We start from the raw sequence: 13,587 nt of genomic DNA on the forward strand, positions 1-13,587 counted from the left end.
GCCTGCTAATGTTGAACCTTTCTCTCCCTCCGTCTCACCCCTCTCTCTCTCTCTCTCCCTCTCCCCTTTCTAGAGCTGCAAGCGGAGAAACAGCCAAGCTCCTCCTCCCCTGCCACTCAGGAACTGATGACAAGGCTGGGCTTTTTACTGGGAGAAGGGATCCCGGGTACGGCACGCATACCTATGGACGACAAGAATGAAAAGAAGGTATTTCATTTTCTCCCTCCTCCCCTCCCGGCTCCCTCCCTCCCTCCCTCCCTCGTCTGGCAGCAGCTGCTGCCATTGCTGCGGCGCACAGATAGAGAGATAGAGGAGAGAGGGCATGGATGAGTGCAGGAGCTAGTTGTGATAGAGTTAACAGTAGATTGGATTTTTTTTTTTGTTTTCTTTTTGCAGCTTCATTATTTTTTCCCCTTGTGCATCATGGATGGAATCTAAAGAAACACCTCTGGGATTCATTATTTCTTTTTTGCACAACAAGCAACGGTAACTGTCAAGACGGTTTTTGTTTGAACTGCTGAACGCGTTCTGCAGAGAAAGTAACTGCATATTTAAAATTGGTGGCATGTGGTTTTATTTCTTTGCAGTGTGGTGTGTCAGTCTCCCAGTAACTTGAGTGCTATTCCAGGGGCTCTTGAGTATGTAACAAGAGCGTCTGAGCCCGGGTCCAGAAATAGAGTTATGTTAGGTCTGAGCCTCAGTTTGTTTGGCTCTCCTAATTAAGCCGGGGCTGTGCGAAGAGGAGAGCCCGGCACGATAACGCTTCCTTCATTCATCGTGAATCTTAGGCACATTTTCACACCGAAGTGGCAGTTGCAGAAAGAGGCTCTGAAAGGCATTGCATAAATCCTGTTCATTAGTTGAAATGTCAAAAGAGGAGACGGGCGGCATGGGAGCCTAATGGTTTTGGCTTTCTGTTTGTTTGTTCGTGTAGGTGTGTGGGAACGGGTGGAGCACGTTAATGTCATCTGCCAGCAATTCTTTGTTCCTCCGTACCACTGTTTTACAACACGTCTTTAACTCTGCGTGTTTTCAGTTTTGCCTTACAGTTATTATTAAATGTCAGTAAGGTGTCTGACTAACGCTGCGCCTGTTGGGCGGCTAAACGTGGCCGCGTAAAAGCGCTAGCATACAAGTAGGTGGGACATAGAAAGGGAAAATGTTGGTAATGTATAGTTAGTGCAGTTCCCATTCCACAGGTTGCTGACGGCGCTGCAGCCGTCCAACATCCATCCTCTTCTGCTGTGCGTGTTTTTTTTCAGCGTGTCATCATTGCACAACCAGACACACAGCAACAGTCTGTATATCTCAAAATAGAGACACTTCGCTCTGGATTTCTCTATGCATGAAAGAAAACACAAGTTAGGGATGGTTTGCCGAGATTTTAATTGGAGTCAGTTCACAGCATTTTAGTATCCCTGTCGTAATTTCTTTCTCATGAGAAGCCAATCTTATGTGGACGTTCTTCAAACACCAAAATATCTGCAGCATAGTTGGTTTAATAAGGGTTTTATTAAATTTGAACAGTTGGTTTTCATTGGGTTTATGTGGAACCTTTAATGTACGATATGTCAACATTGCTCTGGTAAGACCAATCCCTTTTAAATTAAGCTATGGAGCGTCACATGAGTTATGTTTGCTGTGTTCTTTCCTCTAAATCTAGTTGGGTTGGTTAGATAAGCTGCTCTTTGTTGACAAATTAAGGTTTGTTAAGTTAACTGAACTCCATGTGAATGTAGAGGAACTGCTTCAAAAAACCTGCTGAGTTTTAATCTTTGGTGTGAAATTGTGGGAAGACTTTGGTTCTCCGTACAGCTGGGCAGTCTTGACCTCCTTGAGCTACAGTGTATATTGCGTCTGGAATCAGAATACAGTCGAAGGGAGATGGAGAAACGGGACAAACCTGCTTTACTTTGGGATTTCTACGGTCGTCAGTTATGGCAAACAAAGATTCAGCTGTTGTATGGTTGTCAGACAGGCTTGATGACGCGAGAAAGGTACCTATTGTGTCGCAACAAAGTAGACACTTCTTCCCTTGTGAAAATCTCTACAGGCTTATTTTTGGTTCCTCCAGACATACGCGAGTGTGTAATTTTCAAGCCTTGCTCGATTTACAGTGCCCATGCCCTTCGGCTTGTGTGTCATGCTCACACGTGAAACGCTTGTCTGTTTGTGAAGGAGTCTTTTGCATTGCTTTCACATGATCCAGGTCAAATCCACAGCGAAGTTACATCAAACAGTTCCACTTCCAAATAAGGTTGGAAAATAATTTTTTGTTGTATTTATTGCCGCCCATGCTAAAAAATATGCGATGCTGCCGCCAGCTGAGTTTAAATTGAGTTGCCTTCATACTTCATTGGCATCTTTGATTAGTAGAGCGCATTCCTGGCGTACCTTAACCCCCTCCTTTTCTTTTTTTTTTGATCTTCCCTCTCTCCAGTGCTCTCTGACTAGCCAGGGTATCAGCCCCTGCTCCACGCTGACCAGCAGCACGGCGTCTCCCTGCACTGACAGCCCATGTTCCACCCTCAACAGCACAACGAGCCGCCCACCGCTCAGCCGCTCCAGCCCTTGCGGGACCATCACCAGCCCCAGTTCCACACTCGAGAGCAAGGACAGTGGGATCATAGGTGAGAAATAGAGGCTTTCTAAAACCTCAATCAATGGCAGTTTATGTGGTGCAAGAAAAACCTGTGGCATAGACCACAGACACCCTTACTTAAAGGTACCATGTGGAGTATTGATGAGTGGTATAGACCCTTTCATGGCCTACGTCACTGTGACGTCACAATGTTAACTGGAGGCAGAGCAGAGGGAATCTTGAGGCTAACACCGTCACTTTCAACCATGAAAATGTTGTCTTGCTGTATTTTTTGCTGCTAAAACTGAAAAAAATCAAAAAAAATCACATACCAGCCACTGCCAGTCATAGGCAACTTTGGTTTGGCTTTGGTGATTAAAAGAAAGGATTGGGTTGAGACAATCAACAACGTGCACACTTCATATCAGGTCAGAGTAATATGTGTAGCCTGGAAAAGTTGAGGGTTAGACTTGATTGTGACTCAAGTTATGTTAAATGAATCCTTATTTAGAGGATTCTTGTTACATGTTAATGCTAATGCTAACCGCCAGGTAACACAATGTTAGTTGTGTTTCAGCGGTGTCCAAGCAGAAGTTGCATTTGCTACATTCCACTTACTTCTTCTTATATCCTTGTTGGAGAGGCTTCACTTGATAAAGACAGACCAGACGTCTTCCCCTCTGTGTCCTCCTTTGGTAAAATTGTCCATTGAGTGAGAGTGTAGTGGTCGGTGAATGTTATCAGTTTTTTAAAGTAACACTCACGGTCTCAGGGAGTGAGTGTATTAGTATGTCCTCTGAAATATGCGTTTTCCCTCGTCCATTCTTGCCAAAACAGTCCACTGAATTATGCTAACCACGGTCTACAGGCTATAGTGTTTGAGATGTTTTGCTTCCAGCTAAGCCCCGCCCCTCAGAAAAACGTCACAATGTTTACAAACCGTGAAGGGGTCTGTTCTGCTGTTGAAATTGAGGCGTATGGCTGCTAAACAGATGCCTCGCAATAATGCACCAACATAATCGATGTTGTTTATATGAAAGGCAGAGTATGTAATTTGTTTTGTCCAAATTCGATAATAGCCTGTCAGCATATTGTAATTCAAGCGTTATGAGAGAACATTGATTCCCTGCCTCTTCCTGACTGAAGGCTTTACAAAAATCATCCCGTAATGGATGAATTTTTTTTTACAGAGTGTCTCTGTTTTGGGTGTTCCTATTGGTTACTCTACATAAGTTGTGGGCATCCCATTGCTAGTCAGTAACTATGCTGAAGTAACATTTGTTTGTTCTTAAATATACTTTGGCTTTCTTCTTATCTTGGGGAGTGACGTCACACATGCGTCAAGTCACGTTTTCAGCATGAGGACAACAATTTGAGATTGTGTCAGCTAAAAACAACAATATTAAGGTTCACTGTACACTGTGAACCCGACAAAGGCCTATCTAGCTTCAGAAACACAACAAGCAGAAGCAGCAACAGAAGCTGGACTTTGGTGCAAAACCAGTAAGTGGGGGAGAGTAGAGCAAGTTGTAATCAGTTAGTTTTTAAGCATATAGACATGTAAAAACTAAATGACGTAGCTTTTAATCAAGGCTTCTGCAGATAAATGGTACAGCTGCATTTCTGATTACAATTGGCACAAAAAAATCACACTGAACACTGTCTTTGCAGTTAAAAAAAATGAAGGCAAATCATGGTTGCCTACTCTGTGTCTTAATTCATAGTCTTCAAATATTGGAAAATATCTGAATTAGTTTAATGGTTATTTTTATTATTACTGGAAAGTTAAGGGGAGGATAAATGGGCTTTTTTGTATTTCCTTTGGGAAACCAGGCGCAGTGAATCAATACCTTAGTTAAATTCATTGTAGCCCACCACAGAGCGATGACAAATAACCCCCGCTAGCCTCTGATTTACCACGGCCACCTTCCCACAGCGAGATTGAGTTTCATAAGAACATAGGTAAGGCTCACACACTGAGTCATCTTTTCAGCTTTCCTTACAATCACAAATTACAGTGTATACTGTGAAATTATATTTTAATTTGTACTCTGAGAATTGTTACCTGATGTAAATTAGACGAAAGAAATCAATCCTGTGAGCTGTCAGTCATTTATCATTGTGTTAAACCTGTTGGGACTGAATAGCATTTGCGTCGCCTTCTATTCATCCTCTACGATATCAGATATTGGGTTTGTATAAAGCTGTTCCCGTATGAGAGAGCATTGAGGTGACAGTTGCCACAGTTTGACGTTGTGCTGTATCTCTGTAATAACCCTGTAAGACATCTGGGGATTTACACAAGCTGACAGGAAGATGGCTTAGTCTATTGATGCATTAATTCATCTGCCGTTTCTACTCACAAAGCCTCCGGTGGCTATAAAAATGTTAGGATTGCATTCTGCAAATGGGTTTTGAATATTTGCAGTGAGGATTGAATAGTAAATTAGAACTGCATGATCCTTCGGTTACGTGCAGTCGAAGAGTTTTTCTTCTTTTCTGAAGGTTTTTTGGGGAAAATGTCAGCAGACAAATGGTTGTCGTTTTCCCCTGTCCACTTGTGAACTAACAGGGGAATCGCATTTTAGGTTTCTTTTAGGAAATGGGCTGACGTTTTAGTTGTGCAGTGGTGATAATGTGACAAAGGCAAATCTAAGGCGACATCTCGAATTTCCAATACTCCAGAGCCGACATAACCAATAACCACCAGTCAGTCATTCTGTCCCCCCCAGAGCAATATCATCGCCAGCCGCTAAATAATTTATGGAAGCTGAGATGCATAATATTCCAGCTTGGAGCAGTGACACCACCCAGGATCAAACATAGAGTCAACCTGGCTGGTCTTAAATCAAAATGAATTTTGTAAGAGGAGGCCTACGTGCGAAATTCATCCACAGCTTCGCTTCTCAACCAGAGGATCGCATGTAATTGGAGAGGTGATATATAAATTAAGATGAAATAAAATGAGGTCACTTTAAACATAGTTTGAGTGGTAACTGCTTCTAATCTTAGTCCAATCTGTGTCTCGGTCCCAAGACTTTAGTCAGGGAGTGAGAGATGATTAGCAATTTGACACCAAATATGTAGCAATCCATGAATTTCTTTGCTTTTTGTCTACTCGCTACTGCCTCTTCACCCCTCCACTAGTGTAATACATATCCATATGAATCCCAAATGCTAATTTTAAGCATCACTTGAGTCTAACTACTTCATATAATAAAATAGTGTTTTCTTGACAAGAATTCTTGACAAGGCTTTGACTGACCAGCAGTTACAGTCTTACATGTGCAGCAGTGCCCTATTAAATTAAATTAAATTGTTATGTTGCTGACTCTGGCTTTGTGCTAGTCTAGAGTGTACTTATGTGCGTGGTTGAGGGGCGTTCAGGGCCGCCGGTGTGCAACAATGGTGAAATTACACAGGAGTGAAAAGAACAAAGCTGCGATGCATCCACGGGTCAGATTCTTGCCTTTGATTAATGTCCCCTGTTCTCAGAAGTTTCAGTCTTAAGGAACGTTCATACTGCTTTGTACTGCGTTGAAGCCCATTTGTGTGACATTAAATGTTTAAAATTTGCAAAATGGCTCGCGCAAGTGTTCGTGCTCGAGGTGCCCAGAGGGGGGGGGGCTTATAACAGGCCTTAAGGAACGGCTGCACACAGCTCCTCGCATGTTTAAAAAGTCAAGGTATCCCTAGGTGTGAATATGTAATAATGTATACTTGGCCAGGGCCTGTGGTTCAACCAAGTGGGCAATCAGTCCAACTTTAAATGCCATACCCTGAGCACATGTATGAAGTATGTGACTGCTGCAGTGAGCGACTTCATATTTGCCCAGGTACACAGCACAGGACTCACAAGGTCCGAAATGTGTTTGCTTTATTAATATTAGTGGTGATGCAACGTGCAGCGGCATTATGAAATCCAGATTAGCAGTGTGTGATGCAAACACAGCCAGCTGGCTGGTCAGTTCTGGTCCGCTGTCTGTCCTGATGTTTCTGTATCCAGCTGCCTGGCATTGTGTGGCTCAGGCCCTCCACTCAGCTTTAAGGATTGTGTTAGAAGGCTGCGTTGGCCCGGGGGAGGATTAAAGGATTTGTCCGCCTATAAGCAAAACACCTGTCTGGACTCGAACGTGTTTTTCAAGGCTTTCTTCATCCCTCACTTTACAGATTCAAGTGTAAATTCACAGTAGCGCGTCCAGTGGTTCGTGCACTGATCAAGCGTAACATTATGACCACCTGCGTAATATTGTGTAGGTCTCCCCTTGTGTCTCCAAATCGGTTGTGACTCATCAGAGAATGGACATGGGCCTTCTGGGCATCTCCTGTGGTGTCTGGCAACAGGATGTCGTTAGTGGGGGCCTTCGGGTCCTATGGGATGGCTGTGAATCATCCCACAGATACTTAATCAGTTTGGGATCAAGTGAATTTAGAGGCACACTGTGCTGTTTTTCATGTTTTTTTTTTTGAGTTGTCCCTAAATCATAGTGTCAGGCTGCATCCTGCTGTGGGTGGCTGCTGCCTTCAAGGAGTGTCATTACTATGGGGTGGGGGGGGGGGTGTAGTCTGGTCTTGGTGGGTGGTATATGTCTTAATTAGCATCCACATAAATAATACACAGATAATGCCAGGTCTAAATGTTTCCCAGAAGAACAGTGAATTGTCACAAGATGTTATTTACATCTCTTATCAGCGGTCGTAATGTTTTGCCTGATCAGTGTACTGTATGATATTGACACGGTGATCCTTTATTTGAACAAAAGACATGAGAAGAGTCTGGGCTGCAATAAACTCAACAATCTGTGCCATCATGCCTTTCCAGTTTTCATTACTGGAAGCAGACTGTCGCTGTAAATATGAAATGAACTTCTGAACAGCGTTGATAAGGGCAATGAGGAAACGCTGGGACTTATTCAAAGTTATAAGTCCTATTCCAGCTCAGTATCTCCTAGAGATTAAGGCCGATAAATGTTACAGCGCACCGCGCACATTACTGTGATATATCTTTGCCTCTTGGCCCCACGTCCCACGTCCCCCCTCTTGCTCAAACTCCCTCCTCTGTGTTCGTCTCCTCTCAGCCACCATCACTAGTTCTTCAGAGAACGATGACCGCAGCGGCTCCAGCCTGGAGTGGAGTAAAGATGGCAGCCTGAGAGGCAGCGGGCGCCATGGCCTGGCACAGAGCGCGCGGGCCGACACCTGCTCCCCTGTGGCCGAAGAGGACTCCAGTGGCAGCGCCACGGCGACGCCGGCCGACACCCCGTCCAGGACAGACCAGCAGCACAGCGCGTCAGCGGGGGCGCCCGGTCCACCGCAGCCTCCCAGCCTCTCGCCCGAGGGGCCCGTTCCGTACCCGCCGCAGACGACACTGTCCCTCATGATGCCGAGGCCGAACTCCGTAGCCGGTAAGAGCCCCCGCGCGTTCGAGTCGCGACACCCGGACGTTCTGTAAACCGCGACTGCATCTGTCTCGCTGCGTTGATGTGACATGTGCCCGAGGCTGACAAGCGGCACGTCACTTCAGTCCACGCGAGTGAAGGGTACAAGCATGTGTGCTGTAGATACGCAGTCTAAGAAATGAGAAGTAAGTAGTTCCAGAGAACAGGTTATGCTTTTCAGAGCGGGGCATCGAGGCAGAGGTTTGGGATTAGGCAGCTGTCGCGTGTTGTGCCCCAACGTGCCTGCTGTGTCGGACCCATGCACCAGCCACTGTTTGGTTGATCTGTTCTGCATTCCTGCCCTGGAAGCTGTGGTTCAGCTCACCATATCCACACAGCTGTCACAGTTGTTGATATTCCCCGCTAACCCCCTTTTCCCTCGTGTCTTCCCCCACCCCTCCTTCTTCTATTCCCAGCTCTCTATCATACTGCTGTCCTCTGTTTTGCCGTGGGGGCTGTTGACCTTGGCCCCCGCTGTTGTAGCACAAACAGCCAAACGTTTTACGCGTTCCTTTATATCTTCATAACTGTGCTGATGTCTAAAAGCAGGGGGAGGCTAAGTTGCTGCAGAGATAAAAAAAAAAGAAGAAAAAAAAGAAGAAAGAAAGAAAAAAATCCTCAATGAATGCCATGGTTGAACTGGTATTTGAGAACTATTATTTTGAGCTCTGTTAAACCCTCTGGATTCGCAAAGCCAGGGACAGTTGTTGGATTTTAAAGGGCATGACTTGAGTGTCTGATTGACAGACCAGAAGATAAAACGGTATGAGTAATAGGGATGTAGTCAAGCAAAGAAATCCGGAAATCGCTCCCACTCTTCAAACAGTCGGTCGGTTGAAGTAGAAAAAAAAAATACTAGATTTACTAAATCGGCTTTAATTCTCTGAGTGCACTTTGTCTGGTAGCCTTATTAACCCTGAAGAAATATAAACAAAAATAATAAAATAAAAAGAATGCAGGATATTAAATAATACGAATGCATTTGGTTTATAATGGTGTGCATATTCCCCAATTGATGGATCTAAAAACACACTAGTTAGCGCACTCTTCTTCTTTTTTATATATTTATATCATGCTATGCCTCCCCTTGCTCCCTTTGGGGGAATTTGGTGGTTGAAACCTAAGTTGTGGATTGTATTTCCATGCAATAAACATTTGTGTCACATGTGAATCACCTCAATTTATCACCCCCATCGATCTTTGACTCAAATACATGACGCTGTGATTACCTCAGCTTGGTAACTGGCCACATTATACACCTATTATATAAAAGCTATTTTGTCTTTTCCATCACATGCAGAATTTCATTCATATTCCATGGTCCATTGTCAGAAAGGATCGCCTACAGTTATCTAGCTAAATTCTCAATGGTCAGTCAAGAGCTTATCAAGTAGCCAATTGACCAATCAATCAGGATACTATCACTTGAACGAGTTTTGCATGTACAGTATAGTGAACACTGTACACTGTTAAACATTAAACAGATGTATAAAAAAATCTCTTCTAGGGAAAATTTGATTAGATGGGTGGGTAGGCTAACCTTCACAGTTTATAGCACAGATGAAACGTGCACACCACATTGTGTAAGCAGAGAGCTCCACTGGTGAGGTGAAATCCATGGGAAATTACAGGACCGGGAGCAGGCTGCACAGAGCTGCAGAGAGATGCATGAAAAACTGGACTCAGGTCAGATGAGAGGCCAAAATAGAGACAAAGAGTCAAGGAAAAACCTTGCAGCTTTGTTCAAATCCAAGACTGAGCCGTGTGTCCTTGACCATGTGAGAGTTTTTTGCTAGGAGATGTTTTGTGATGAATATGTGTTCCTTTGGAATATGTCGTTTTAGTTTTTTTTTTTGCCTGAATGTAGCAGCTGCCAAAGTTCAAATACTTTGCTCCTTCCTCCCTCGGTCTAATTAAATTCAGTAACTTTTCGCTGCTACATTAAAGCGTCTCTCCTCTTCGATAACATCTATCTCCTTCATCTTTATTTTGCGCGACATGAAGCTGAACGGCCCCGAACATGCACATTCTCGCTTAAAACAAACAGACGGGGAAATATTCGGTAATTTATGTTTGCTTGTTTCCGTGTGCGCTCCCAGAGTTTATGGGCTGATGTCATAGTTACGCAACGTTGCACTCTGGAGACCTGCAGAATTAACACCGATAGATTTTACACTGTGTGACAAAACCCTGGGAGAGGACATCAAAGAGGTTTTAAGACAGCTACGTCTGCACTTAAATCGAGTTTGTGTTGGTACCGTGGCGCGGCATGGACAGCGTCTCTCCTCAGATGATTCTCGAGGAAATTGTATTAGATAAAAAAATAATAACTCTAAACAAGTCATTACCGAAGCAGGAAGCAGCTAAACGGAGATGTCTGTGTGAAACGCAAACAAAAATGTCGTCATCGTTAGTGTGTCCACTCTGTGTGCCAGAACCTTGGTAACTGTTGTTAGTTATTCGTTTGAAGCCAGCGTATTGAACACGTGACTGATGTGATTCATTTTGTTGATAGACATGAAATAAGGACAAGGAGATCCGACATGAAAATAAAATTGGAAGGCTGAATTGAGCTCTTTCTTCGCAGGCCCTAAAATGAAAATCTTCTTTCCCATAGCGACAGGGTTCTTTTTAAGGCATGCTTTGAGGCATAAAAGGAAGCTCTGAGTAGAACCACTGCTCCTTGAAACTGAAAGAAGCAAATTAATGTTGTTTGGGCATCAGGGAGGTGCACAGGAGGCATCCAGCTGAGACGTCCTGGGTCTGGCGTGGGAATGTCCGAGAATCCCTGGGGAACAGCTGGTGTGTGTGTGGCTTGGGAAAGGACTTGTGGGCAGGCTACCTTGGTTAGCTCGTTGCTACTTTTACCCTGTTACGGATGAGGAATGGTTGGATATATGCACCATGCAGAACTCTTTTTCTACGGTTAGTCCTAACTTCATGAATTATTTGTGGTTCTGTTGAAGTAGAATCGCACGCTTCACATACAGTAGCTGTGTCCGTTTAGTGCGGTGTCACTGATATACAGTTGATGTGGTGGAGTTTTAGACGCTGCCTTTGTTTTGATCGATTGAGCGTTGGAAAAAGAGGTTAACTGCAACCGACATTTACGAGCGTCACGTAAAACTGCAGATAGTTGGAGTTGGTGAGTTGAGGTGTGCTTTTTTCCATCTGTGTGATGCCAGTCGACATGTGTGTTTCTGGACCTCCAGAGTGCCAGCCATGCATGTAGAAGGAATGTCTGCATATTGCTGAGAAGTGTCATTTGCACTGCCTTGGTGAATACACACAGAAATATCGTGTGGCAGGGTTACTTACCCTCTCTTACTACTGTGGGAACGACGCTGTGTGGAGCCTACACATGCTGTGGCAAGTTGAGCAAATGTTGGCGTTCACCACCTGTCAGACCGAATTTAGACGTCTCTTTAGGAACGTTAGGTTAGATTATTAGCTGTTCGTTTAGGGACTAATCATCAAGGCGGTATCTCCGCCACCATTTGCAGAATACTTTCTTCTTGTGAGGCAGCATGAAAGCATTAAACCCCTGTTGATATCCATTAAATATATCAAAATCCATAGTGTTTAAAGGTCACAGCTTATACCCCCAGTGTACGGGATGTAAGATACATAGAAAGTACAAAAGAAATATGAATAGCTTTTTTCCTGAGCTTGTTGGTGCTTTGAGAGAACCTCTATGGATGCAATTAGCCTCCTGTGAAAGTGCAATTCACTCCTCTTTCCACAGCCCACTATTAGAAACCTGCAGAGGCAGCTCTCAACTAAAAAAAAAAAAAAAAAACTTCCTGTGAGAAGTAGAATTGATCTTGTTTCTGTTCATAACGGTAAAGTATTGTAATTCAGTTCATCAGTTACAACACTACGCTTTGTTATAGCTATCAAATAATTATCAAATAATGAAAGTCCAACTAGAAGAGAATAGCAGAAGGAATTACTTTGGAATCTGAGTGAGGAGACATGGAGAAATGATTTTACCAAATATTTGATAAATCACAATATACAAGACTAACTCCTTTAGACAATGTCCCAAAACCAGTAATACTGTAAAACCAATAATGCAGTGTTGTTTAATTGATGTGCTCAAACTTTAAATGATACTGAATAAACTGCATTGAGAGTGATTCCAGAAATACGCAGACACACAAGTATGACTTTCTTACAAGCTACCGTCTAGACATGGTGAATAGCATCAACTCATGCAGTTGGAACATGCAGTGAACTGTTTTTGGCATCTGCTGCTGCTCGCTGTGGATGTTTTGGGGCGGATTGCTGAATAACAACTTCACATAAAGTAAATTGTTTAAAAAATTGCATTGTACCGCAGTCCTTCAGTCCCTTGTCTCCTTTTACCGTTCTCCCAGTGAGGAAAAGCCACGCATATAATCTGTGTTTGCCTTCTACCGTTCATTGCTTTGTTGTTTAGACTCTAAGCCTTTCTCTGAATGCAGAGTTTCCTTTTTATATCTGTAGGATTATAAGCTGTTCTTAGTTTTATTTTTCTGTTTCTGACAAGCAGAGAGTTCATAGAACCAGAGTTACATTTGTAACTACTGTTTTAAGTCCTTAAGGCTGTTGTGTGGCATTGGGTTGCTCCCCTCTTCAGTTCTGCCAAACAAATCACTGATTGGTAAAATAAACTGCATGGCTACTGGTGCAGTAAGTTAATCACAGACACCAGATACAGCGTCTCAGTTTTTTTGTGTCCTTTGCAGTCAGCACCGTCACTATCGAATATTAGACTTTAACACAATCGGATGACAGTGATCCCAGCCTTTATGTATGAAACATAAACTTATTGACAAAATTTCATTTTATGTGTCTGGGACTCTCTGCCCTCTACACTATACTTAGGTCAATATAATTATATCTCTGAGTCATTTGAGTTGAGCTTTTTATAAAGACTTAAATAGTCAGAGGGCCATATTAGATTTGGCTGCGGGAATTCCATGGTTTTGAAATCTTATCTTGAGCTGCTTGTGGTTGGTCCGCTCAGATGGAGTTAGGGTAACTCTGGCTGAGGAATGGTGCCACAGTTCATCTGCAGTGTTTGACCATTCAGGAGAGCTTTGTGGTCTGAGGCAAAATGTTTGTTTTTGCTCCAAAGTCCTCAGTTCCTCATGCTGAGGAAACCCATGCTCCAATCACTCTTCCCAAATGATAATGGATTAAAGACTGCTGGTTGGACTGTGTCCTCACAGAGTCTGTTGACAGGAGGAGATCTTATTTCACTACCAAACCCTGGGGAACATTGACAAGGTAATATTTAAATGCATCTGTTTTATTAGAAAGACAAAAGCCATCCCCCCCTGTTCTCATGTGAATGCCATCTGTGATCCAATAAGTTTGGCTGAGGTCAGACAGTAATTAGAAAACCATGACTCGCAAAGTGGCGCAGCCCTGAAGTTATGGCTTTTTAAATCCAATATGTTGTAGTCTGCCTGTGGTACTGGACCAGCAAGGCATATTGTAATAGTTTAATCTGTAAGCTAATGCCTTTTCTGAAACGTTTTGAGACCATGTCGCCTGGTCTGTTTTTTTAGGGCTTCATTG

General features: G+C 43.4%; 1 protein-coding gene across 2 annotated transcripts in view; it reads left to right on the forward strand.

Annotated features, from left to right (window-relative positions):
* Positions 1 to 13,587, forward strand: part of tanc1b (tetratricopeptide repeat, ankyrin repeat and coiled-coil containing 1b) — a 98,156-nt gene that overhangs the window by 53,033 nt on the left and 31,536 nt on the right. For both annotated transcript variants that reach the window (XM_047600284.1, XM_047600285.1), the window contains exons 5-7: positions 74 to 207; positions 2,441 to 2,630; positions 7,660 to 7,986. In XM_047600284.1, coding sequence (XP_047456240.1) covers positions 74 to 207; positions 2,441 to 2,630; positions 7,660 to 7,986 — 651 coding nt within the window. The remainder of the gene's footprint in view (positions 1 to 73; positions 208 to 2,440; positions 2,631 to 7,659; positions 7,987 to 13,587) is intronic.

This window comes from Mugil cephalus, chromosome 12 (genome assembly GCF_022458985.1).
Source record: "Mugil cephalus isolate CIBA_MC_2020 chromosome 12, CIBA_Mcephalus_1.1, whole genome shotgun sequence".
NCBI classification, from domain to species: domain Eukaryota; kingdom Metazoa; phylum Chordata; class Actinopteri; order Mugiliformes; family Mugilidae; genus Mugil; species Mugil cephalus.